Source organism: Quercus robur, chromosome 5 (assembly GCF_932294415.1).
Source record: "Quercus robur chromosome 5, dhQueRobu3.1, whole genome shotgun sequence".
Classification (NCBI taxonomy): domain Eukaryota; kingdom Viridiplantae; phylum Streptophyta; class Magnoliopsida; order Fagales; family Fagaceae; genus Quercus; species Quercus robur.
The window spans coordinates 9,741,567-9,767,805 of NC_065538.1; the positions used below are offsets into that span (position 1 = coordinate 9,741,567).

Genomic DNA, 26,239 nt, shown 5'->3' on the forward strand with positions numbered 1-26,239 from the left:
ATCCCGTTTCATCAAAAAAGAAGATTAAAGAACCAAGAAAAAAAAAAAAAAAACAGCAAAATACCATTCTTATCTAGAAAGAAAGATGCATTCTTGTTTCCAAAAGTTTTGAAGAGGATTTTTTGAGAGCCTACTTCTTTATTTCTCTTTTTAAGCAAAATAATTTTATTCAGTTGTGTCTAGCAGCAGTGGAATTTGGAGAAAGGGATATCACTTTCAATAAGTCTACCGGTTATAATTATATTCTAGTGAATTGAGAACAGACCTTACAACTATTAACTCTAGAGAATAAGAACCACTACAAAAAAAAGGACCTCTGGCCGCGTTTTAAAAACGCGGCTATATGATTAAAAAACGTGGCTATATCCTCTGGCCACGTTTTTTTAGGCCGCGGTTCAGAATGTGGCCTAAAACCTGTGACTATAGGACTGATGGTCCTATGGCCGCACTTTTTAAACGCGGCCCCAGCTCGGGCCCTATAGCCACGTTTAAAACGTGGCCTAAGGGTCCCGTCTTAGGCCGCGTTTTAAACGTGGCCATAGGGTTTCGTCTTGGGCCTCGTTTTAAACGCAGCCCAAGGTTAGACCTTAGGCCGCGTTTATAACGCGGCCTGAGACTGGACCCTTAGGCCGCGTTTAAGAAGTGTGGCCATACCCTCCATGCTGAGGGCCTCTACACACCTTTAAGCCGCGTTTTAACCGTGGCCTAAGGTCCAGCCTTGGGCTGCGTTTAAAACGCGGCCCAAGAGTTCACCCTGAGGCCACGTTTGAAACACGGCCCAAGAGTTCACCCTGAGGCCACGTTTGAAACGCGGCTCAAGAGGTCACTCTTAGGCCACGTTTTAAACGCGGCCCAAGACTGGACTCCTAGGCCGCATTTCAAACGTGGCCTAAGTTCCAGCCTTGGGCCGCGTTTTAAATGCGGCCTAAGACCCCCCGAATTCCTATTCAGAATTTGTCTATAGCCGCGTTTTTAAAACGTGGCTATAGTTTTTTTTTTTTTTTTTTTTCTCCTTTTTCTGGGCAGATGAGTTTTCCTGTATTACAATTTTGTAAAGCAACATAAATTTTCTAAAGCACAAATTTTCTCAAACCTGTCAACAAATTGATCAATCTTTATGGAATATGTCGTTCAATACAACAACTAAATGGAGGGAAAAAGTGTAAAATCCATTGGAGACAATATAATATTACAATCATGTTTACAATATTTTACAATCATGTTTACAATATTTTGAATATCCACGAAGTTACAATATTTTGAATATCTACGAATTTACAATATTACAGTATTCCGAATGTCCACGAAGAGTCCTCCCTGTGATGTAGCGCTATCCTGAATATATTATATACATTCTATTAGCAGCACATAAACACACAAGTTTCATTAAATTAAAGGCAAAGTTTGTATTACCTGACAAAATGCTAAAACCTAAACTGCTTGGCGTCTTTTGTAAGAAGGCTAGTATTTCATCCATTTTCCTCTTTGTTTCAGCCATTTCTTGCTTTGTTTCGGCCAACTGCTGCTTTGTTTCGGCCAGCTGCTGCTCATGCCGTGCATCTGACTCCCGCTTTGCTTCGGCCAATGCTTCGGCAATTTCCTCCTTGTGTTGTGCATGCAATGACGCCATCTGGTCTTGATGCCTCTGCTCTGCGTAAGCAAGTTGGTCCCTCATCGAATTTTCCAATGCAGTCATCCGTTGGGCCGTTTCAGGGGACGACGGCCCAGGCAAACATGGCAGGTTGGACCCACTTCTTCCTGTTGGGGTTGGTCCAAAACCGACCCCACGAACACGTCCAGAACTTTCTTTGCCCATCACTTGAGCGAACGCATCATCATGTGCCCAAAGAATTCCATCGCGACGGTCTCCTTTTAGTTTGCCCCCGTTGTCTAAAATTTCTTTCATTTTTGACTGTTTTCATACATAAACCAAATAACATATTATTTGCTATAAACATTTCACGCACAAAATAGAAAATAAATAGGTTATGATATAGGGCTTACAATCTTATGTAGCACTACATCACTAATAGGAGTCCCATCTTTCTTGCAGTATGCTTTTATGAAAACATCTGCACGCTCCACTGCTTCGCCGCTTTCTTTTGCCTACATCATATTCATCAGTCTCATTACAATAGTGACAATTTATGTTGGTGATATGAAGCGACAATCGACAACCAAACATAGCAAATGAAAGCTGGAACATAACATGCAATATAACTGTAAACAAATTCCGTAAACATGTAGTTTATTACGTTCAAAAAGACGAGTTGCACTCTTCATGTGAATGCTTTGTATCAAGCAATTTTTGGTACCAACACTCTTGCCGTTTGAAAAAGTGCGGCCATAGCACCCTTGTTGACAGCTTTGAAGACATTTTCGCCGCATTTAAAACGCGGCTATAGGCCACAACTATAGCCACGTTTCTTAAATGTGGTTATATCTGTTACCTATAGCCACGTTTAAAACGCAGCTATAACCCCCTAAGTATTTTTAGAATTTGTCTATAGCCACGTTTAAAACGCGGCTATAACCCCCTAACTATTTTTAGAATTTGTCTATAGCCACGTTTCAAACGCGGCTATAACCCCCTAACTATTTTTAGAATTTGTCTATAGCCACGTTTCAAACGCGGCTACAACCCCCTGCATATATGCATCCCAATTGTATTGGAGATGTCCACTTTCAACCTATTTAGTTTTCCTATTGAAGGTCACAAAGGAAAACAAATTTCAAAAAGAACGAATTGCTATATACCAAACCAAGCTCTTGCTAACAATGTGGCAAACATAAATATTAATGAAATCGCTAATCAAAAACAGGAAACATCACCCCAACACTATGCTCTACATCAATAAACTAGTTTCTTCCTTACCCCGACACATAATAATTTCAATTTAACCAAACAATATGTACAGAAATTTTGTTGTGAATTTTCCATATTGATTATTTCTAAACCAAGAAGTTGTGGATTGCTTAGTTTGGACCCTACGACAACATTGGGCATTGCCACCATTACTGTCATCTCCATGCAAGCCCTTCCTCAATGCTAAACTCACGCCGACAAAATCTATTTTAATTTCCATGAATTTGAATCAACCATGTTCTTTCAACAACAAAATAAATAAATAGTAGAGCATTATGTCAGACGTTCAATTAAAATATGTCAGAAGTTCAATTAAAATAGTAGAGCATTAAAACTTGGCTAGTTGTTGTATAATGCATTTCTTACCATTTTGTCCGCAGTTTGGGCAAAACTTATAGGCCCTGTCCTCGCTATATCCTTCTGAAACGAACGACTTCTCTTGTTCGTATCACATAATGTCTACAAACACATTCCCGCCAACAATTTAAAACAAAGAAATCAATTAAAACACTGTACTCAGTATATCCAAATACCCCATCACATATATTATCACTAAAAAATAATAGAGCAAGAAAATAGTGCAACCTTCGTTTTCGGATCAAACCAATAGTCAACTAGTGCGCGGTAGTCCTGCTCCTCAGCCCAAGATGGTTTATTTTTATAGACATCATCTTTCAACGCATCTTTTGGGTAGCATTTCTTTTTCAACTTACTCCTTCGATTTCTTCTCAACTCCCCTAGCAAGTGCATTGCCCAGTTCATTTGATTAGCTGGTCTGATAATCTCTGGGTCAATGATCCACTTTTTCTGAAATGCAAAAATTGAGTTAGCATAGTGCAATAATTCACCCTACTAAAAATGCCATTTAGCACATACACGGCTATAAACAAGAATTAAAAGTATCCCTATTTGATACAACCTCTATCGCTATCCAAGCTTCTTCTTTGTATTTACGGTCGACATGCGTCCAAGTTCTTGGCATAAGTGGGCAATAGTTGTGGCAGATGCATAAGGTGCCCAACCACCTTTTGAATGTTTGCCCGCTTTCTCCAACCGGCTGCTGGCTCCCATTTAACCCACATACAAGTTTCTTGTTCGCCGGAAGAGCCCATATCCGCTGCATTAGCGTTATTCCACGTTTTTTATTTAAATTATTGGATATTGGGGTTTCTGGAACTGAATCTTCTGCACACCCATCAGTGGATGGTGCGGTTTGTTGGACCAAATCTTCTGCATATAGTAAACCATTATTAGGAATGAAATTTCAAAGTTCACAATTAGAGAGATATATGTGATCTTTGTAAATGTGGACATTTTGATACTTAAAGAAACTGATAATAACAAATAAGTCGATGTCTCTATCTAAAAGCTGTTTTTATCCCTTACAAAAATAAAAAACTGTTTTCATCCAAGGCAGAAAAGTTGCATGTATTTATCAATCATACAAAAAAATTCAAACACAGAGATGGAGGATTATGTCCTGGGTTTGAACTTATTAGCTGCTTGTGTTACTTATCGATAATAAGTAAAAAAAAAGCGATAAATATCTGTTGGTGTAAAAAAAAAAAAAAAAGGCATAATGTTTGAGCGTGTCTTAATATTTTAATATTATTCTGTAAAGAAACTCTTGTAATAATAATAATTTTGTATTAGTTTCACCACATAATACACCTCATCCCCCCCCCCCCCCCTAACACACACAGGCATAAACATTGACTTGGACCATAGTGAATTCGCTAGGTTGGACCTCCAGGGAGACATATTCTCTTCACCTGTAATGATAGGTGGCAGAATATTTGTTGGTTGCAGGGATGATTATGTGCACTGCATTGTTGTTGAAATTCAAAGTCTATTGCAATCATAGAGCTTATTTGTGTGGCTTTCACTATCCAAACCATCGTCATATTCATTTTTAAGCCATAAGAATCTAGCTTGACCCATGCCATGAAATGTAATGAATGGTTAACTTAATTCAGGTTTTAGCTTTGCAAGGTCTCTAAGGGGACGTAACGTAAAGAATCTAGGTTGACCCCCCACTTGGGTGTTTTTTTTTTTTTTAATTAATTTGTTTTAGAAACGAATTATATACTAGAGAAGGGAGGCAAAATCGAGTGGAACTATCCCATCCGTTTCTTTTTAACCCAAAACAGTGGGAAATAGAAGAGATGAGTATGGTTCCATGAGGAGACCCAACCATTGAGCAAGTGTGCTGCAGAGTTGGGTTTGATAGGACTATATATAGCTGTATATATGTGTGTGTGTGTGTGTGTGCTGATTACTGCATCCCTCCCTTAAAACCCGTAGTCAGTCCAAATCAAATGATAGAGTGACACAATTAGGTATTCTCGTCAACAACATTTCAATTCTAGATTAGGCTTATGGTAGTTGAAACTTACAAAGTTAGTTTCCTAGATAAACTGTAACAGCAGACCAGCCCAAAGATGGCATGCAAAATTAACTCCAAAATCAATTTTGCAAATTTTTTTGCTTTGGGAAACTGTACACCAAAGGAGAAAATGATAATAAAATTTACAAAATAGGGTCACCTAGCTTAGTGCTAACATTACATACATCAAACACTGACATGAAACTATGGGTTCAGGTCCTAACTGCCCCTAAGACTCTAGCCAAATTTATAACCAAACTTTATTAGATTTAAATTTTAACAAATCTAATTGAGGTTGGCCTAAGCCAGACCCAACAGATGTGCCCTTTTGGTGATGTAATGTGCGGCAAAAAATAACGATTACGTACAACTGTACAAGCAAGAAAAAGTTATAGTGACGTGTATATTGCGTGTAGGTTGTATTTGAGAAAACCAAGGCTGGAAATCAGATTACTTTGAAGATGACAGCAGTCACAGCAGCTATGAATTTTTTATTTTTTATTTTTTTTTGGGAGGATAGTTGTCCTTTTCATTGGCTTAGGTAGTTTCATTTAATAATATTAAAAGTTTTGTAACTCAATAAAATTATCTAATTCTACTACAAAAAATTTGAGTTCAAATCTCACATTCGGTACTTTGATGTAAACAAAAAATAAAAAATAAAAAAATAAATAATGTCATTAACACATTGAGATTACAATCCAATTGGCACCTTTCTATGTCTCCAGTACTCATACCACGGGCTCTTTTCTCTCCCCTTCTCGTCCCTTAAATAAAAAATAATAATAATAAATAGAGGCCCTTGACTTGTCCACAATTATATACTTGAATTATAAATGCTTTAATCAAGGAGTATTTGGGTCAAAGGTAATTCCATACTCTCTTATTTGGGAGGGCATATGTTCAATCCATGAAGACTTAGTACTATTTTACTCCCAAGGAGTTGTGTATCTTTGATACAATACAATTACTACATTTATTATTCACATTAAAAAAATTACTAAATTTATTTATTTTAAATTTCTTTCTTTTCTAATTTGTAAATGGAAGATGCTTCTAAAACATCCAAATACCCACAATAGCCCAATTCAAGAATAACATGAGATTAGATTCGTATCCCTATATCTTTATTAACAAACAAAAGGAATTCAAGGATAGTAACAAAATTACGATAAGTTTAGGGCCATTATTATATTTATCCCCATAGAATAAACTCTCTCAACACACAACAATGAAAAGTTTGTCTTCTACCTCCATATATTAAAAAAATACAAATAAAAAAATACTTTATCCTACACACATCCTCTTCATCATTCACCACCTTTATAGACAACCATCATCCAAAAAACTATAATAAAGTTTCAGAAACAGATATCTAAAAGAGAGAGAAAAATAAAAATTCTGTGACATCTTGTTAATAAATAAAAAAATATTAAAAAAATTTGCGTGACACTGCAATGTTGATAACATAAAAAACAAGCAACTGATGTCTAGCTGTGCATATGTAGTCAATTATGTGATGTGAACATATATTTTGCAAGAAATAAAGACATTGATGCTGGTGATAGCTTTTTATCATGTGTCAATCGATCTGGTAATTCAATAGCGCACTTTTTTATTAAGTTTGTTAAATATATCTTTAATGATGTAACTTGGATGGAAAATCTTTCTCCTCCTGTCTTAGAAGTTTTGTTCTTTGACGTAAATGTTTCTCGGACGTAAATGTTTCACTTACGTGAATGATAGTTTTTTTTTTTTTTTTTCCTAAAAAAGCAAGATAAAAGGAAAAAAAGAATAGAAAAAAGAGGATGAAACATTTAATTTTAAAAGTTTGTAGTCATAGTACATCTCGATTAGAATCCTCCTTCTCTCTAACAAAGAAAAAAGAAGATTAGAATCCTCTAGCCACTTTAATGTCGGCCATTTTCCATAGCTGACACACAAAATATTCTCAAAATCCTGGTTACAGGATGGACCCCAAAAAAGAAAGAGACTATGAACAGGGAAGTCAAGTCTACCCATCAAAACTCACTACTCTGTTGAACTATGACCCGTCTAGAAGTCTTTTTTTTTTTTTTTTTTCACAGTATTTCCTCCAAGCAGCCAATAAGGTAATGCAATTGTCTTAGTCTAATTTTGTTTAGGAGGGAAATGAGGCTGAAAGGTATAAAAAGCTTTTAATGCAGTTATCTTAGTCACATGCATTTCTCTTTGTAGTATTCATGGCAGCTATGATGCAACTTCATTGAGGTAGTCCTAGGCTGTAATTGTACCTTAAGCACAATACTATACTAGCAAATATACCAAGAAAAAAATGGAGAGTGAGTGAGGAAAGGCTGGAGGTGGGTGGTCGTCATCTTTGTCAACTAGCTAGCTTCAAAGGGAAAATATAAAAGTGTTTGCTGTTTAGTCATTACTAGTAAACATAAAAGTGTTACCCTAAGAATAATCTACATTGTACGAATAACTACCTCCAGAAGGCGCCTGTGTCTCATCATCATCAATATCTCCTTCCTCCCATCTTGCGTGCTCAGCATCATAGGCAGCCCTTAACTCCTCCTCCATGATGTCTCGTGTGCGTGATGAACCTTGGCCAACTTCCACAACTGTCAATGGATGGTCCCTTTCCATTCCTGTAGCAAACATTCGAAAAATTAGTTACAACAGTAATAAATATCAAACGTTACATTTTAAGATATGTAAACTACCTGAGGGCTGTGACCTAGCATCACTAGTATGGGCGGCTTGCAGCTCCTCCACTCTCTGTCGTGAACTCGAGGGTCCTTCGCCGACGTCTACAACTGGCAATCGGCGTTTCTTACCCATTTCTGCGTCCAACAACTTCACAAAACAAAAAAACTGTTAATTATAGACAACAATCAATTGCATAAAATGTAAATGAAACAAACTGGGTAAAATAACTTATTTTAATATCTAACAATATATACAAACATATATCCAAGTTTAAAAGCTTCTCTTTGCCAAACACTACAACCACAACGAAATGAAACCCTAACACCAGACGATCATATATCCAAGTTCATAAGAAATGAATTTCAAATCCAATAGCTACAAGGGAAAGGAATTGAATACATAATAAGTAAAAATTAAAGGAATTAACAATAATAAGAGGAATTAACAAATTCAACAAATACTACACAGAGGCATTCCAACTAATTAATGAATGAATACGTTTTCATTAACAACTGTAACATCCAAATACATAATACACCACTAAACTATTACACTACTCATCATCGGTATACTCATCGTTGTTCTCATCTTCATTGTCAGACTCATCGTCAATAAACTCATCTTCATTGTTTACTCCATGAAGATCTCTTTCAGCAATGATGGAGGCATCAACTGTCATTCCCTCTACATCATCCCGAGCCCAACGAAGGTTGTCACTCACAACCTCATTAGTACTTATATTGTAGGGAACATTTTCAGAAAAACTATATGTATCATCCTCCTCACGTTGGGGACCAACACCAGCATCAAACACGTCCCTAGCTTTAGTTTTGACAACAGCATACCAATCCTTGTGCCTTTTATCTTCCACATAAAAAACTTGCGTAGCTTGCGATGCCAAGACATATGGTTCATCCGTCATTTTATCCCCACCATGTATGAAGTGTGTAAAGTTTACCATAGGAAACCCAAATTCATCAGTCTTATATCCTCTCCTATGTTGGTCATGAACCCATTTACACTTGAATAACACATATTTCATATTGTCAGAATAATTCAACTCGATTATATCACTTAAAATACCATAGTAAGTATTGCCCCCATCAGTAGCGACACTAACTCCACTATTCTGCGTTTTCCTGTTTCCCTCATCATTTACACTCCTAAATTTTAAGCCATTTATTACATAATGCTTGAACCGCTTTACATAAATATACGGCCATTTGGACAATGCAACAAGGGTATCACTAACTTCCTCTCTTTCCTTATCAGCACCAGTGAGGGACATCACCTAACATCAGTTGGCCAAAATAAAATAATTCATATCAGTACAATTAATCATAGTTGAGACAGTGTTACAAGTTTAATAAGTTGAAAATGTCATACGTACGTGACCCCTAAACCAAGTACAAAACTTCTCCATGTGGTGCTTATATATAATGGCATCAGAAACGTTACGATTGTGGCCTTTTCGAAGTTCATCCTCTATCAAGCTTTTGTGCATCCTGTGCAGGCAATTGTATTAGGGTTAATAGACCTTACGTACATTCGATTGACGTCCAATTATATTTGTATATGTAATACTTACTCACGAAAGCGGTTGATGTTTTCGGAATTGAATAGAACGTAGCGATGGGCTTGGGTCCACTCTTTATTGTTTAGTGTCATGATCGAAACCACCCCCGTTGACTCCTCAATCATCCGGGTGGGTCGATTGAATATAGTTTCCACTCCTTCCATATACCGTGAACAAAATGTTAAGCACTCCTCTACTATGTATCCTTCAGCAATAGACCCTTCCGGAGCAGCTCTATTTCGTACGTAAGACTTAAGACGTGAGAGGTACCTATAAAGGAATGATAAGATTAATGACTGGCAATGGTAATTCGAACACGCACATGAAACTATAAGTTGATCAATAGTATTACCCACATCTTACCTCTCAATGGGATACATCCAACGGTAGTGCACTGGACCACCAATCTTAGCTTCAGCAGCTAAGTGCATGACCAAATGTACCATCACTGTAAAGAATGATGGAGGAAATATTTTTTCCAATTCACACAATGTCACTGCAATCTCTGCCTCACTAGTCACAATATCTGAAACCGTAAGGGTTTTGGAACAAATTTGTCTAAAGAAGCAAGCTAACTTTATCAACGGCCTAGTAACATGAGATGGCAAAGAACCACGTAATGCTATGGGAAAAAGTTGCTGCATCAATATGTGATTATCATGACTCTTCAAACCAGAAATCTTGCGTTCTTTCATATTCACACGGCGTGAGATATTCGAAGCGTACCCATCGGGCACTGTTACGTCCTTCAAAACTTGCAAGAAACCATCTATCTCCAATGAAGTCATATGAAAACATGCGGCCGGTATGGTATACTGATCATCACTTTTTCGTTGTAGGTGGAGTTCACTTCTTATCCCCATGTCCGCTAAGTCAAGGCGTGCCTTGTAATTATCCTTCGTTTTATCCTTCAAGTTCAACAGTGTGCTTAGTATATTGTCCATCACATTCTTCTCTATATGCATCACATCAAGATTGTGTCGCAACTTGTGATCCTTCCAATAAGGCAAGGTAAAAAATATACTCCTTTTCTTCCAACCACTCTGGTCTGCCTCCCTTCTCTTCCTTTTTTTGTAAGCAAGTTGACATTTCCTACCCAGACAACGTCCAAGTAAATGTTCAGTTTCCACAATAATGTCAGATGTGATTGGTGGTTCAGGAGCCAATCGAGCATCATTAGATCCATCAAATGACATACCATCTTTGCGGAAATCGTGGTCAACATCCAACCATCGCCGATGTCCCATGTAACAAAATTTGTGACCATTTCTCAAATATCGAGACTCGGTCTGCACGGCACAAGAAGGACACGCCAACTCACCTTTGGTACTCCAACCCGACAAATCTGCGTATGCAGGAAAATCATTTATGGTCCACATCAATGCTGCATGCAATTGGAATACTTCTTTTGAAGATGCATCGTATGCTTGTACTCCAACATCCCACAACTCCCTTAGTTCTTCTACTAACGGTTCCAAGTACACATCTATAGCAATCCCTGGCGAGGTAGGACCAGGAATAACTAATGATAGAATCAAAGATGACCGTTTCATGCACAGCCAAGGTGGGAGATTGTACGGGACCAACATGACAGGCCACGTACTGTGACTAGTACTCATAATTCCGAAAGGGTTGAACCCATCTGCAGCTAATCCAAGTCTGACATTACGAGGGTCAGATGAGAAGGGTAAATGCTTACTGTCAAACATTTTCCATGCATCTGAGTCAGCAGGATGCCGCATTAGCCCATCATCAGTACGACCATTAACATGCCATTTCATAGAACTAGCCAGATCGGGTGAAAGAAATAGTCGCTGCAATCTTGGCTTTAAGGGGAACCACCGTAGGATCTTCGCAGCTTTCTTCTTCCCCTTAGTGGATGAAGCATGCTTACTAGCAACAGATGCCTCATTTGTTTTCCACCTTGAAGCTTTACAACAAGGACACGCCTCAAGGTTAACATTTTGCTTCCAAAACAGCATACAATCATTGGGACAAGCATGGATCTTCTCATAACCCAAACCCAAATCTCGAACTATCTTCTTAGCCTCATAATGGTCCTTTGGCAACTTAGCGTCTGAAGGAAGCATATCCATCAGGACTTGAAGCAACAGAGTAAATGACTTATTTGTCCAACCACACAGAGTCTTCAACTGGAACAACACGACAATGGCTGAGAAAATGCTAAATTTTGTACAACCTTCATATAAAGGTTTGTCTACATCATCTACCATCTTGTAAAACTTCTTGGCGTCATCATTCGGACCTTCATCCGAACGTTGCGCAGTTGGACCTTCTTCCATTGGTTCGGGTGGGATTTCATGCGGGGGGCACAAATCGTGCAACATCCCATGGAAATCACCATATGGATTTTGGGTTTCTTGCACATGAGAGCTCCCACATTCAGTAGCTGGCGTAGCAGCCGCCGATTCACCATGAAAGTTCCAAACTTTGTAATTTTTAAGCATCCCCGAAGCCCAACAGTGCTCACGTACCACATTTAGCGGTTGTATAAGCAAATTCACACATTTCACACAAGGACAATAGATCTTCCCATTGCGTGCAGATGGAGCAGCAAATTCCACGAATTGGTTTACACCTTCAAAATATTCCCTTATACCCCTCCGCTTCTCCATCCAACTTTTGTCCATTACGGAATTTTACCTACACCAAGATTTGTTACTACAAAGATACTAATTATTATAATTACATTCATTTGTCATTTGTGAAGAACAGACATACCCAAGTATGCGGCTATTTTGTTAGAACATATAACACTTGTCCTAGACTAACTCAATGTAAGAAGTTGGAAAAGTAGTTAACCATAAGTGTTTACAAACTTAGAAAACAAATACCAAGAGTGAGTTCACAACATTTTCGGTCTATAATACCATGATGCTCAATTACTTGGGTCATTCGTCAAAAGTGAGTTCAAGACATTTTGGTTGACAATTTCATTCGTAATGATGGTGTTTGAAAATGTGCCCATTAACGAGAGTGGATGCAAGAGTGTGATGTTGGTTTCATACCAATCATGTGCTTTGAAATGACCTATATGAACATAATACATCAACAATGCATAAAGAGAAGACTAATTTTGTTTGCTTTCTGTTTTATTGGGTGTCATCGCAGAAGTAAATAATGCAATGACACCCAATAAATGACAAAAAGTTGGCAGCTTTTGAAAAGAAAAGTAAACAAATTTATTAAAAACTAGGTGGATATAAAATTATTGGGAAAATATATCCAAATCAAATTAAGTTATGTTGATAAAAACGGATAAATCAGAACTTACTTGTGAATATCTTTTTGTTTTTGTCATACACAAATTTTTTTCTTTCCAATTGTGGTAGTTAGGAAAATTTATTTCCAATATTCATTTCATTATAGTTAGGTTGGGATATTTACATAAATGCATGAAATGTTTATAAATAGGAGAAAACATTAATGACACCATTCAAATATGAGTATATATAGCATTTATGCAATTCTAGTGAAACACAAAATATGCCTAGAGAAGTTTCATTCACCGCAACTGAATCTGAGGGCAGTAGTATCAAATTATCAAGTGCTCAAACTCCATATTTGTACTCACTGATTCTCCAAATTTGACATAACACGAGGGTAACATCCAGAGCCTATAACTACTGACATGGCCTACCTATATACAATTCTAGTATATTTGAGACAATTACAAGACTCAGAGTGAAAAACTAACAAACTCTTGTCAAGAACATGCATTGAATATGTGAATAGAGAGTTTACTAAATCACTCTGGTAGAAGCACTCACACCTATTGTGGTTAAAACATAATGTAATTGTAAAAGGGACGCCAAAAAACAAAATGTAAATAATAGCCTCCAACTCTGGCATTCCTTTTCCTTCAATTCTTATGTAATTAATGTTATTTCTACAAAACTTCAAACAGAGAAAGATCATATTAATTTTATCATTGTGAGCATGACACAAATTATGAGTAGCCAAAGGGAAAAAAATCAAATATTCTACTAAGTCCATCAGTAAAATTCTATCAAACAGAACACAAAAATTCTACCCTCAATATACCTGTTAAAAACAATTAATTAACAATAGAATACCCAATTCAATGCTCAAGGTCAGGAATTGACAACTTTCGTACATCTGAGTGGTAAAGAATACTCACAATTCTTTCAAGAAAGGGTGTTTATAGAAGTCTAAGTCAAATCTCCCTGTAAACTGGTTATGATCCAAGTACCTGAGATAGAATCAAAGAATCCTTTAGAGTATATACGAAGACAATTTCCTGTCCATGGACATGAACAATGATAACATAATCCAACGACGCATGTATCCAAACAATTTTAAATGAAGAAAGAAAATGCATTCCATTAATTGCCATTTCATCATGTGTAGTAATGTAAATTCTATTCAAATAAGCATCATCATGTGTTGTTAAATTAATATCAAGCAATCTATACTAGTAATTATTATTGGAATTCCTTGATTTTAAATCCAGATATCGAAACTACAAATGCAACCTAAAGGATATGCTAATCATTTTACCCATTTCATTATTTGATAATTGATAGCATATTCCTGGTAATAATTCATTTCTTCATAAATGTTTATAATTGTTCCTAATCCATTTATTAAATGTCACCCAGAACCAATCAATAGAGTCACCCATATATCAGCACCTATATACAGGTGCTCAAGGAGTTGATAGCGAAAACCTTTTAAAATCTAAAAAGAAAAACTCCAAACTCATCATTACATCAAGCACGTGGAAGCGTATTCCGCCTGCGGGGGGCAGGGGGGGGGGGGGAGGAAAGCTCATGGAGAAATAACAGTATGCAGAACCAGGAAAATAGATAAGGGATCCTGAATATGGAGTAATCTCAGTAAGGAAACATGACAACAATACCAAGCAAAGGAGTGACTATCGAGTACAAAAATTGTCAATTATAACATTTTATGTCTGCCTATATTTGGATAACTTTGGCCAATGAGCTTTCATTTAATAATACTAATAAACAACACTTTCTTCATGTATAATTTTAATGAAACTAATAATACATTATCACTAATGCCATTTTAGTACAGAATCAAAGTTTCAAACACATACCTTAATTGCAACTTTCAGTCTGCTAAATTTTGCAAAATCAACAGCTTTATGGTTATTTTCAAAACTCGCCCTATATGAATAAAATCCCTCTGAGGAATACAAAGCGGAGTCCCAATCTGTATCGAAAGCCGGTTGTGTTAGATGTGTACAAATATATAAACAAGTACTTTATGTACGATACAATGTGCTTAGTATAATTTCAAAATAAGCATTATCCTATAATTCATTCTTAAGTTAGTTTCAATTATAGGAAAATGAGGATATTGTGGTGTGAAAAATTAGACTAAATAAACTTCAACATTCAACAATAATAAGTTCTCTATAAGGGTAAAAAACATATATTGACATGGTTGGAGATAACTGAAGCTAATAGATCACTTATTTGTAGAAGGTTGATGACATGGCCATTAGAGTATTTCTACCGTTAGATTTATTACAATTCAATAAACAAGGAAGGGGATTTAAACACCCGGCTATGGCTATCGAAATTACAGGGAAATTACTGTTAATATTCCTCTAATCTAATCAACCACTCTATTGCCTTTACCACTGGATAATGTTTCGAAAAAGAGGAAAATCCGAAATGAACCCAAATTACGATACATTTTTAGAATTAGAATTTATTAAAATGGAAATCAAAATTATTAAATATTGTTATTTGGGGAGAATTGAATTAAATTCTGATAAAATTTTTGCGTTGGAAATTTGATAAGAAAGACAATAAGTGCAATAATAATAGAATAAAATGAAAATAAAATTTATTACTTGGTTTTTCACAAAACTTTCTATTCCAAATATGAGAGAAATTGCAAAGTATCGGTTAAAGAATTACAACGTGTTACTTGAATTATTACTCTTAAAAATAGTAATTATGCTATGGAAAAAATCCAACACAATTGTTGTGCCTGGCTCAACATTCCAGCTTTTACAAATTCTACATATTCCTTATGCTCTTCTTTCATGGTTGGTCAGATAGATTAGGTTTTCAATGATATATCATATCACACTAAAACTGAGGATATTAAGGCATATAATGACTACAAAACTCTTTTATAACATAATGATGAGAAGCAAGATGCAGGACATTGAAGGAATTTACCCTATAGTTTAATACTGTTAGAATTTATGACATAGTAAAATTTATTGTTATTAAAATTTTTACCCTATAGTTTTAAATATTGTTATTAAAATTTATAACATAGTAATCGCTCATGCAGGACAAGTTGACTACATAAATAGTATGCACATGTTAGTGCGTGACATTGAAGGATTTGAGCTGTTGTTTTGATGTTGGGGGAGACAGAAGGCATGGTTGTGATCTTCCCAATGTAGGTTAGAAACTTCTGTTTCATGCTTGAAAATCATAAATGCAACAAATATATTATGCCAATTGTTCTGATTTCACGAGTTAACTACACTGTATAAGTTAGAAAAACATTTTTTTTTTTTTTTTAATGATACCGATGACGTGATATCATTTAATAGAAAATATTATAGTTAGTTATGAACATTTTACATAGACATGATCATAGTCATCTTTACTAATTGAAAACAGGGGCTTAGATGATAATGGTTTGTTGGTATTTGTAACTCCTAGGTTAGACATTTTCATTCTTCTATTTTGTTGTGTCTAAAATTATTTAGACATTCTTTCTTGTTAAAGTATGTTACATAGTTTATGGTAAATTCCATTAACATACCTTGAAGTTTGGATTAATACCAATTAGGTTTAAGACTTTTTAAAATTAGTCAATTTGGTTCCTAAAGCTCCCTAAATAGTTGGTTATTTTTTCTCAATTGTTTTATAGACTAAATTAGATTTAGGGACCAAATTGATTAGTTTGAAAAGTCTTGGACCTAGATGACATTAGCCCAAATCTTAGGGAGTATGCATGGAATTTACCCTATAGTTTAATACTAATAAATTTTCTGTTTTCAGACCTTTATTTATAACTTTTTCCATTAAACCTTTTTCAAACCCTAGTTCAACTATTTAGAACCCCTACTAGCTAGTATATATGTACAGATTCTTTTTTGTCACACTTAGTTATATAATTTTAATTGATGGTTTGTTTGTAAAGTACTGTGATTATTCCTGCCAATAGCTGACAAAAAGTCTTCACAAAACCACGTTTTCATTATTGTTTTTTTTTTTCTTCCTAAATTTAGTATTTAAACTAATGATAAGGAATATATATATATATATATATATAGCCTTGTGACGTATTATTACGTAATTTCTACACCTGTATGTCATTTACAACTTTGCAACATCAATCCTTACCAACTCAAGCTAACAACAATTACCATAATTATCCATTCCAAATGGCAACTAATCCATTATGATCACAGACTCATTTTTACTGATTAAGTATGGTCATCTCTAATATACAACTACATATATAACAACACCAAAAATAGTAATAACAATCGCCCAGCACTTCTTACTAATTTCGAACCTGAAAGATTATATGCACTCTTGACCTTTCAATTCATTTACCTTATTGCTATATAGTTCATTGTACTTTTAAATGTAATGACATTTTGTTCTATTTGACCGCAAAGATAAAGTGTAAGGAAACCCTCTAGTACCATATGTGGTGAAAGTGAAACTCAGTCTTTTCTGCGTGGAAAAAAAAGTTTGATTCTTGAAGGGGGAAAACAATAAAAAAATAATAATAATAAAATAAAGAAAGAAAGAAAAAATTTCTTTAGGCATGTGTTTTAACAAGTGGTGAGAGCAAGAAAAATATAAATAAAAATTTTGTTGAGACACGAAAATTTAAATGGAAAGAAGACTAAAGAAAAAAAGGTTGATATCATATCAATCTAAAACTAGATCTCATTCGTTTATGGAGTGTTGTCAATGAGTTTATACGCCTGAAAAAGGATTAGTTCGATTAATTAAATATGGTTTTTCTACGCTTATCCTAGCAACATAATATTTTTTTTTTTTGGTTCAATTGTAACAAACTAACAAGTAACAACTATTGATATAATCCTTGTTAATTAACCTTCTTAACTAAAGGTTTAATTCGATTCTCAAAAAAAGAAGAAGGTTTTATTCCCTTTTCTTATATTTTAAACTCTTGTAGCAATATCCAAGATTTGTTCCTTGCGTGTAAATTTCAACTCAAAATCTTGATATTCCAAGAAGTCATCTACAGTTATTAATTTAAAATAGTTATCAAATATAATGCAGTAGATCTTTGACATTGTTAAGGCACTAGAAGAAAGGACCACTTGCTTGTTTAGGAATTAGTTCAAATATTTAAGAATGTTGAATATAATTTGGGACTTTATGTAAACCTATCAAAAAATCAGAGTCCATATCTGGATGAATTGTTTCTTAGTTTGATGAAAATATTGACTATAATTGGGATGATATAAGAAAATTTTGACAAGTAACAATGGTCATTGGATATAGTGTTAGTGTTCCCCTTAAGTAAGGGGAATTTTCATAAGTATAATGTATATATATCTTCCTACTTATTGAAGCTAGCTACAGCATTTTCTTTTCAATGTTGGGTTTCCTATTGGGCCAAAAGAAAGAGAAAATTAAATGACTTATCTTCTTCCACTTTTTTTTTTTTTTTTTTTTAATATTTAGCAAAAAGAAATTCTCATAGGGGTGGATGGACACCAACCATGGACGCGAAGTCTTCCACTGTCATGGGTTGGGACTTCTTAAATAATAATGCAAGGTTGATAATACAAGTTATATGGATTATTTTTTTGATAAAGAAGTTAAGAAAGCATAATTGAGGCCAACGTGGTCTTTCATCAAACGTGTATCTATAAAAACACCAAGCCGCCTATTAAAAAAAAAAAAAGCATACCCTAAAACGCTCTAACTTCCGTTTCTCCTCTTTCGGATACTCTCTCCTTTCGCTTCCTCTTGATTTTCTTAACACCGATGCTTACGATACAAAGATAGAGAAGGAGGGAAAAATAAACCTTGCGATTCAGAGATGAGAAGAAGACAGATGTTGAGAGAACTACCACCGGTAAGTTTTTCTTTTTTTTTTTTCATTGTTTCTTAGATCTGGGTATGGGTATGAAATATGAATTAGTTTTGAGAAATTTGGTTGGATTGATTTTAATTTAGGTATTTGGGTTACATTAGGTTTTGATTTTATTTTTTGAAATTTGGGGTTATATATGATTTAGGTCTGGAGAGGGCAAAAACAGAGAAATAAGAGAGAACAAGAGTTCTTATTCGGAAAGAGCAGAAATCTTTATCAGTAAATTTTTTTTTTTTTAAATATTGCTTTAAACGTTTGAGTTGATTTAGTATTAGGTTTGGGTATTTAATTGAATTGATTTTGATTCAATATATGTCTTCCTTTTTTTCTTTTTCCCCTTAAACTACACTCTTAGATACCATTTAGAGGACAGAAAAACAGCGAGTCGGAGATTGAAGAAGTTTGATTTTTTTTTTTTTAATTTGATTTTGATTGTCAATTTGTCAATTTTATTATTATTTTTTTTTCAATTAGTTTGTTCTGGGAATAGGAACAATTAAATAGGAATGTTGATTGAAATCACTAGCAGACAAATAACTTGCGGAGAATGACTTAGTTTTGGTTGATTAGTTTTAAGTTTGGATTTGTTTTGATTAACGTTTTTGGAATCCATTTATATATATATATATATATATGGGCATGTTGTTCCTTTGGGAAGGTTACCGTGTAAATTTTAAGGATTTCTCTGTTTTTCAGCATTGATAAAGATTATTGATTTAGACGCTCTTATGGTATGAGCGCATCAACTTTTATATGTTTATCCAAGTCAATGATATGGACATGCAGCACCATGACAAAGATAAGATAATCATGACCGTTTATGAATCAAGTTCTAATTCAATAAAAAACAATATATCACATGTATTAATCACGGCACACATGAATAAATCCAATACTTATGCAGAAAAAATTACTGCAAAATTTTTAATATGAAGAAAAGAACTTTTCTTTCATTCTAAAACACAATTAACTCATTAGTGCTGTTTTGTTCTCAAAGCAAATTGACCTGTAAAATTGTTATGATTTCATTAATTTTTTTCCCACCTTTTCCCAGCAGCCAAATAGATTGTTAGAGTTCTCTTTTTTCTTCTTTTTTAGGCTATGCTTTGTAGCAAATTTGGCTTATTTGTGTTTGTATAGTTTTACAATGCAGTCTGCCTCTAAGATTACATATAGTCTTAGTTTTGCGAAATTTGAGTTTCTATTAGTCATATTTCTATAACTACTAAATTTAAGTCCAAACCGAGTTTTATATATATGGTTTGTGGTCTCTAGCATTTTTTCCTACAAAACAAATACATATGTATAGTTTTAAGTTTGACTAAACCATGTTTCAATAGATTTTCATACTATACGTATTTTTTTAATTTATAAATTGACATTTAATGTAATTTTTCTCTTTAGTTAAATATGGATGATAGAATGGTTATAGCGAATGTGAAGATGAGAGACATACTTTGGTTTATGGTGGTTGACTATTTCAACAATTACATGTTGGTGCATACACATGTATAGAAGGAAATCTATTTATGTGGGTGAGGTTGAACCAACATATATCAAAGACTGAATTATATAATGGATTGAATGGTGTGATTAGAATCCTAACTTTGAATAAGAAAAATCTTTGAAGAGGAATGAGACTAACTTATTACTAAAAATTTTATGATATTATGATTTTGTTTAGCTATTTTATAGAGTTATCTTAGAAGTTTTATCATATCATGTTTATATTATTAGATTATGATAGTAGTAGGTTTAAGCAATAAGTGAAAATTGTAGTACCATACTAAGAGAAATTATTTATAATTCTTTGATTCTATACCTATAATCACCACCTTTACATATTTTTTCATAATTAATTTTTTTCCCCATGTTATATGCTTAATAATCAATGTTGTTTGTTCTCTAGAATTGGTTTTTTGTTTAATTTTGCTTTCTCTTTCATTGTATTTGATAGATAGTATACCTACAAAAAACATAAATGAGTGTCTTAAGTTCATTGTATCCTCATACATAACCATCTATTGAATGGATAGAGTATGGAGAATATGTGTCTAAAATTAATGAGAAAATTTGTGGTTTATATGTATTTATGATTTTTTTTTTTTTTTGAAGTTTCTTATCAAGCTTCTAAGATACATTTACTTTGTGCAGTATATAAATGTTGGGGTTAAACGGAATCTACAAAGGTCTATATTTATTCCTCACAAAAGGGACATGATAGGCGGAAAATAAAAAGGGGAAACGATATTTGACTGATTGGAAGGGAGCAAGAACAAAAAGAACAACTGAGATATGAAATGAGCTGATGCTGAATTAGCATCTTCAAATGCACTTGGTTGGATTGTTTTAGATTTAGATATTTGACTTAGATTTGGTTTTAATGGGTTTAAAATAAATTTTGTTTTGAGTATTTGTATTAGATTTGGGTTAAATTCGTTTTTGGTATTTGCCTATGGTGTTTGTATTTAGATTTATAAATGGAGATATGTGTTGGGTGTTTAGTACGTGGTAAAAGTGTATTTAAATATTATTAAAAAAATTCTTTTCTAATAAATGTAAATAAAAAGGTTCCCGCACATAGTGCGGGTTAAAAAGCTAGTTTATGTTAATTTAGGCACCTTGACAATCTTTAATATAATAAAATTCACCTATTATCAATTTTATAGCAAAGTTTTGCAATTAATAAGAAAAACTCCCATATTTATATATATATATATATATATATATAATCTCCCCTATCTCATCCCCCTTCCCCTATATATGTGTGTGTGTTTCTAAAAAAAAAAAAAAAAAAACTATTACCATCTGTAGTGTTAAATTTAAATCTCTACTATGCTATCAAAATCACACATTTTTATAGCTGTGAAAGGACGCAGACAGAAAGGGATCATCAAAAAGCTTTGATAATTGTATGTCTTATGAGTGTCTGATCTTTGTTTATGTAACAAACAATTATAAAGCATGTAATGTGATATGGTAACCTTATTTCAAATTTATTACCATATAATATGTTCCACAAAAATAAAAACATACTGCATTAGTGTGCATGCAGGGGTTAGCTTGGGATACACATGGCCTTAGGTAAAGTTAAAGTCAGTTAATTTTGTAGCATTTAGGCCTGACACTAGGTCTGTAAAGTTCATCCTTAGTCTACCTAGTGGATAAACAGCTTAGTCTACCTAGTGGGTAAACAGCTAGGGTGGTTCAGTACAACCTGATGTTTGCAGCCTAAGTAACAGAGACTAATAAGTGAGCTAACAAGGGACACTGAAATTGCAGAAATTCTTGTTTCTACCAAAAAAAAATATGTAAAAAAAGGAATATTCAATTGGAAGAGTTGTAGGTTTATAAAATCTGTCTTAGGAAGCATAATATTTCCATCAGCTGAATTATCCTAACACCTTACATGGGTAGATCACTGCACTGTATAAATTTGCACATATTTCAATAATATAGAGAGTATGGGGCTGATCACCCTGTTTCTATCACATTTCTATTTTTAGGTGGCTTAGAAAGTAGTCAAGTCTCAACTCATTACCCTAGACAAAAAGATTTTATCTACATTTTAATTTGTAATTCTAGTATGGAAGCTTCGTTTTAGTCAAGCACATTTTTATGGTTTTTCTGCTTATGTCTTAGGTTTTATACTAAATAATAAGTTTGGAGGTATTTTGGTATAAGTTAAACTTTTCCTGTAAAAATGATAATAATAAGGGTAAGTTACACTGATACATCTGAGGTGTAGTGAAATTAAACTTGCTATATCCAACTTTCAAGAAATGACATCATACCCCCAAATGATAAAAATAATTGAAACCCCACCCTCTTTTTTGAATTAATTTGGGGGTAGGTTTAATTATTTTTGATCATTTGGGGGTATGATGTCATTGAAGAAGAAGAAGAATTGCTATACTAAACAAATAATGCAATTGACATTGTCACCCTCTTTTTTAAATTTCTTTGGGGCAGTGTTAATTATTTTGATCATTTGGGGGTGTGATGTCATTTACCCTAATAATGAAGAAGAAGAAGAAAGAAAAAAATTCCTGTAAACAGTTTTCAACTGATTGGAGAGAGTTTGGATCCCAATACAATCTACCTAAAACTTATCCTGACTTCTAGGGACTGAAGACGCATGTATTCTCCATTCAGCTTACACATATTATAAGTTCCATCAAATTGTAAACAGCTTGCACCTTTTAATGTTTGGATAGGTGTAAACAGCTTACACCTGTTGATGAATGTACCCGCCATTCATATAAAGAAGGTAATTTCCAATTGAGCACTTATTGTACCCTTCTACTTCCGTCATAGATGATTAGATCTCCACCATCAAATGTTGCATTTAACTACTTCCTTCAAGTAAGTTTTATGAACTGAAAACTTGGGGGGCACAAATAGGCCAAATTTTTCTGATAGAGCAGTACGAAAAAAGAACAGGGTCATTTTAAAACCACGAGGTATGGACTTGATATATGGATGGAAAAATATTTTTGCACTAAACTGTAATCTCGTTCCAAATTGAAAAAGATCTAAATAGAATAACCTTATAAATATTCAATAATGCTTTATGAAATGATTTCAATGTAATTTGCACTACAAATCATGACAATAATGATACGTAATTTTGTGGTTTGTGACACTTGCAATGTGGGCTGTGGGAAGCAAATAACGGAAGCCCATATGATACTTCTTGATATATGTAAAAGGAAACATTGGTATGAGCCTTGGTCAAGATGAAAATTTATTTTTCATTGGTAGGGAGTCTAAATTACCTCAAACCATTCAATTTCTTCTTATGGTATAAAGAAAAATAATTTGTAAATATAGGCAGCTACACCAAACAGGAAAATTAACTTATTATACCAATTAGTATAGCACTTCAAACTAAATGTCCGTGCAGATTTCTTCAATATTATGGAGAAACAACGCAAAAAGAGAAAAAGTAGAAAATTTTAAATTGAGAAGTGTTGAATCCAAGAACAGAACATCAAAGTGAGCTTTATTGCAACCAGAAAGCAGAGAAAGATCTTCTTCACTTCTAAGGAGGGTTGTCCTTAATTGTGTTGCATCCTAGGAAGCACACACACTTCATTTGGGGTGTCTTACCTGTGTCATGCTAGTGTCATACCCACCGTGTTGTTTTACAATTTTTTAGAAATTGCTTGTATTGTCGTGTCCATGTCCATACTTCCTAGGTTGCATCCTACGGTCGGGGTATTCAAATATTTCCTAACTACAAAGCATTTGCTTCACAGTAAATCATCAACAATTGAAACTAACTCACAAAAATTAAAATAAATTTGTGCAAAGAGACATAAACATGCAAGCAAACACTCAAACACGCATGCACATTTAGGAAACACAAATTTTCAAGAATCTTTAGAGAGAAAAAACTACTATGTTCTAATTCAACCCCTAAAAGTTGTAAAGGCTATCATGCTAGTGCTAGCTAAGCCAAAAACTCTCTTACAAAAAAAGAAAAAGGAAGAAGAAGAAGAACCCATCTTTGTTCACCTCAAACTTATCTTACTGTGCACGCATGTGAAATTGAATACATTTTCATTGTCTGTGCGTATACTTGTGCTTGTGGATGTATTATGCTCCAAATTTAGACCCCACAATGCTATGCAGTAACAGTTTACCCAACTAGTGCAAAAGACACGTCCCAATCACGGTAACAAGGAAAGTAGGACAATTATACTTTTCTGTATGCAGTTTTCTTGTCATGATGGCTCTAAACTCGGAGAAAGTACAAACCCATTGTCTTCACTCTTTCACAAACACTGCACATATAATTAGGCCAATCATTCTAGGGTTTTATTTGACAGAGTTGCATGTATCTTGTTCATTTATCATTCCAAGTGCGGCAGGACTTTTTTTGTGGGGCATGTAGCTCGACTTGAAGAACTAGTGGCAATGAATGATGCTTCAAAGCATAGCCAATAAAACGGAGCCTACAAGGAAAAATATCGAGTCTAGCAATTCCTTACACCTCTACATACTCTTGCTAGCCTTCCCCTTTAAATGAAAGTATTTCCAAACAGTGTTTCTGTCATGCATAATGACCAAGAATACTATAAATGAGAGCCACAAATACCACTCAATACACGATTGTTGTTGGGATTTCGGCTGTGTAAGTTGAACATTAACATCTTAAGAAGTTCTCATTTTGTAAAGTCATATATAATGTAATATGCTGAAACGTTGCCTTAACCCAAGAGTTTAAGTTTATAGTTTCAGCCTAATTATGTTAATTAATTAAATATATCACCACTGAAGGTGTGTGGTCCAGTAACAAAAAGGTATAGTTCCATGTGATTTTATTGGAGTTAATGTCTTCAATTATCCTTAGGAGCATGAAATTGGTTCTTAAAATGCTTGAGAGATTGCTATTGGGTCCCCGATAAGGTTGAGATTAAACTATGATTGAACCCACACCTAAGAGAATGTCTAGGATCCCTCAAAAACAGCTGCAGTTATATATATATATATGATGGATTATGATCATGCTTAAATAAAGACTCCATGGCTATTCACACCTTACTATTTTTTTTGAGAAAAAAGAAAAAAAAGAAAAAAAAAAAACAATGTTATATCAACATTTCATTCTTATCACTGTTATCAAATGTGAACTACAACACATTGACCAATCATGCTACTCACACTTATATATATTAGCAAAATTGATAAAAAAGAATGTGAATTTTCATCTTAAGACTTCTTCGATTGAGTCCACTTCTTTCAATCAGAATCTTGCTCAAAGTGGCACACTGATCCATACAGATTCCAATGTTATTGGATTATAAATCCTACAATATTAAAGTCCTCTGTTCTAAAATATAATCAAATATTTGTGGAATGATTGATAGTTAAGCACGACAAGATTTGTGAGGTTTGAGTATATATTGTATATAATAGGACTCTCGCTACTTTTTTGTATTTATTATTTGACAAGAATGTGGTTGACACTAGAAAACTGTAAAGCTCAAATGCCCATAATGCAGCACACAACAAAGAAAAAATAAATAAATAAAACTATTACCATCTTATCTAAAAAAAAAAAAAAAAAACTATTATCATCTTATCTCAAATGTTATACTATGAAAGCCGCCAACATGTTCTACAAATCTCACACTAGAGAGAGAGAGAGAGTACATACGCTTTGTCGGCGATGGGCTCGGCGGCGTTGGGTATGGGTCGCCGATGGGTATGAGAGTTCGGCCTTGTCAGTGTTGGGGTCGTCGGCGCTGGGCTGGTCTCTCGGCGTCGGGGTCGGCGGAGTTTTTTTATGGGTTTCTCTGAAGAAAGAAAAAATTTAAAAAAAAAACTGGGTGAAATTTAGATCGGATGGAGGGTGACGGACAAAGAGGTTGAGATCGGATGGAGGGTGAGGGTTGAGGTCGGAGATGGAGGGTGATGAGGGGTCAGATCGGTCGGAGGTGATGCGGGGTCAGATCGGACGGAGGTGATGAGGGGTCAGATCGTAGATCGGATGGTAGATCGGATGGAGCGCTTGAAATCTGATGGGTTGGAGAGTAGATGGGTTGGAGAGTTTCTCATTGGTATTTATACTTCCCCTAAA

The 26,239-nt window shown here is 34.5% G+C and overlaps 3 protein-coding genes and 1 long non-coding RNA gene across 4 annotated transcripts; 1 reads left to right on the forward strand and 3 right to left on the reverse strand.

The window, feature by feature from the left end:
- Window positions 1–1,330: 1,330 nt before the first annotated feature.
- LOC126727767 (uncharacterized) lies at window positions 1,331–8,086 on the reverse strand. The gene is made up of 8 exons (XM_050433685.1): window positions 7,961–8,086; window positions 7,724–7,885; window positions 3,786–4,096; window positions 3,452–3,673; window positions 3,233–3,325; window positions 2,005–2,106; window positions 1,414–1,912; window positions 1,331–1,335 (listed from the first exon to the last, which is right to left on the reverse strand). Exons 1-8 carry the CDS (start codon window positions 8,076–8,078, stop codon window positions 1,331–1,333), a joined length of 1,512 nt encoding a protein of 503 aa, XP_050289642.1. The 5' UTR covers window positions 8,079–8,086.
- Window positions 8,087–8,473: 387 nt separating this feature from the next.
- On the reverse strand, window positions 8,474–11,127 carry LOC126725086 (uncharacterized). The gene is made up of 4 exons (XM_050429595.1): window positions 9,886–11,127; window positions 9,535–9,792; window positions 9,337–9,451; window positions 8,474–9,237 (listed from the first exon to the last, which is right to left on the reverse strand). Exons 1-4 carry the CDS (start codon window positions 11,109–11,111, stop codon window positions 8,500–8,502), a joined length of 2,337 nt encoding a protein of 778 aa, XP_050285552.1. The 5' UTR covers window positions 11,112–11,127; the 3' UTR covers window positions 8,474–8,499.
- A 3-nt stretch (window positions 11,128–11,130) lies between these two features.
- Window positions 11,131–12,173, reverse strand: LOC126727768 (uncharacterized). Its single transcript, XM_050433686.1, has 2 exons — window positions 11,230–12,173; window positions 11,131–11,164 (listed from the first exon to the last, which is right to left on the reverse strand). Exons 1-2 carry the CDS (start codon window positions 12,171–12,173, stop codon window positions 11,131–11,133), a joined length of 978 nt encoding a protein of 325 aa, XP_050289643.1.
- A 6,158-nt stretch (window positions 12,174–18,331) lies between these two features.
- On the forward strand, window positions 18,332–21,158 carry LOC126725087 (uncharacterized). The gene is made up of 2 exons (XR_007655315.1): window positions 18,332–18,633; window positions 20,806–21,158. It is a non-coding gene; the product is annotated as an uncharacterized LOC126725087 (long non-coding RNA).
- Window positions 21,159–26,239: the final 5,081 nt, after the last annotated feature.

Excerpts from the sequence above, each read along its gene's own strand:
- LOC126727767 (XM_050433685.1), bottom strand. The coding sequence starts at position 8,078 with ATGGGTAAGAAACGCCGATTGCCAGTTGTAGACGTCGGCGAAGGACCC. Across the intron at positions 3,674-3,785 it reads AAGCTTGGATAGCGATAGAG|AAAAAGTGGATCATTGACCC; the intron begins GTTGTATCAAAT and ends TTTGCATTTCAG. Across the intron at positions 2,107-3,232 it reads CCCAAACTGCGGACAAAATG|GCAAAAGAAAGCGGCGAAGC; the intron begins GTAAGAAATGCA and ends AATATGATGTAG.
- LOC126725086 (XM_050429595.1), bottom strand. The coding sequence starts at position 11,111 with ATGTTGGTCCCGTACAATCTCCCACCTTGGCTGTGCATGAAACGGTCA. Across the intron at positions 9,793-9,885 it reads TGGATGTATCCCATTGAGAG|GTACCTCTCACGTCTTAAGT; the intron begins GTAAGATGTGGG and ends ATTCCTTTATAG. Across the intron at positions 9,452-9,534 it reads AACATCAACCGCTTTCGTGA|GATGCACAAAAGCTTGATAG; the intron begins GTAAGTATTACA and ends TTGCCTGCACAG.
- LOC126727768 (XM_050433686.1), bottom strand. The coding sequence starts at position 12,173 with ATGGACAAAAGTTGGATGGAGAAGCGGAGGGGTATAAGGGAATATTTT. Across the intron at positions 11,165-11,229 it reads GACTCAGATGCATGGAAAAT|ATGGGTTCAACCCTTTCGGA; the intron begins GTTTGACAGTAA and ends GATTAGCTGCAG.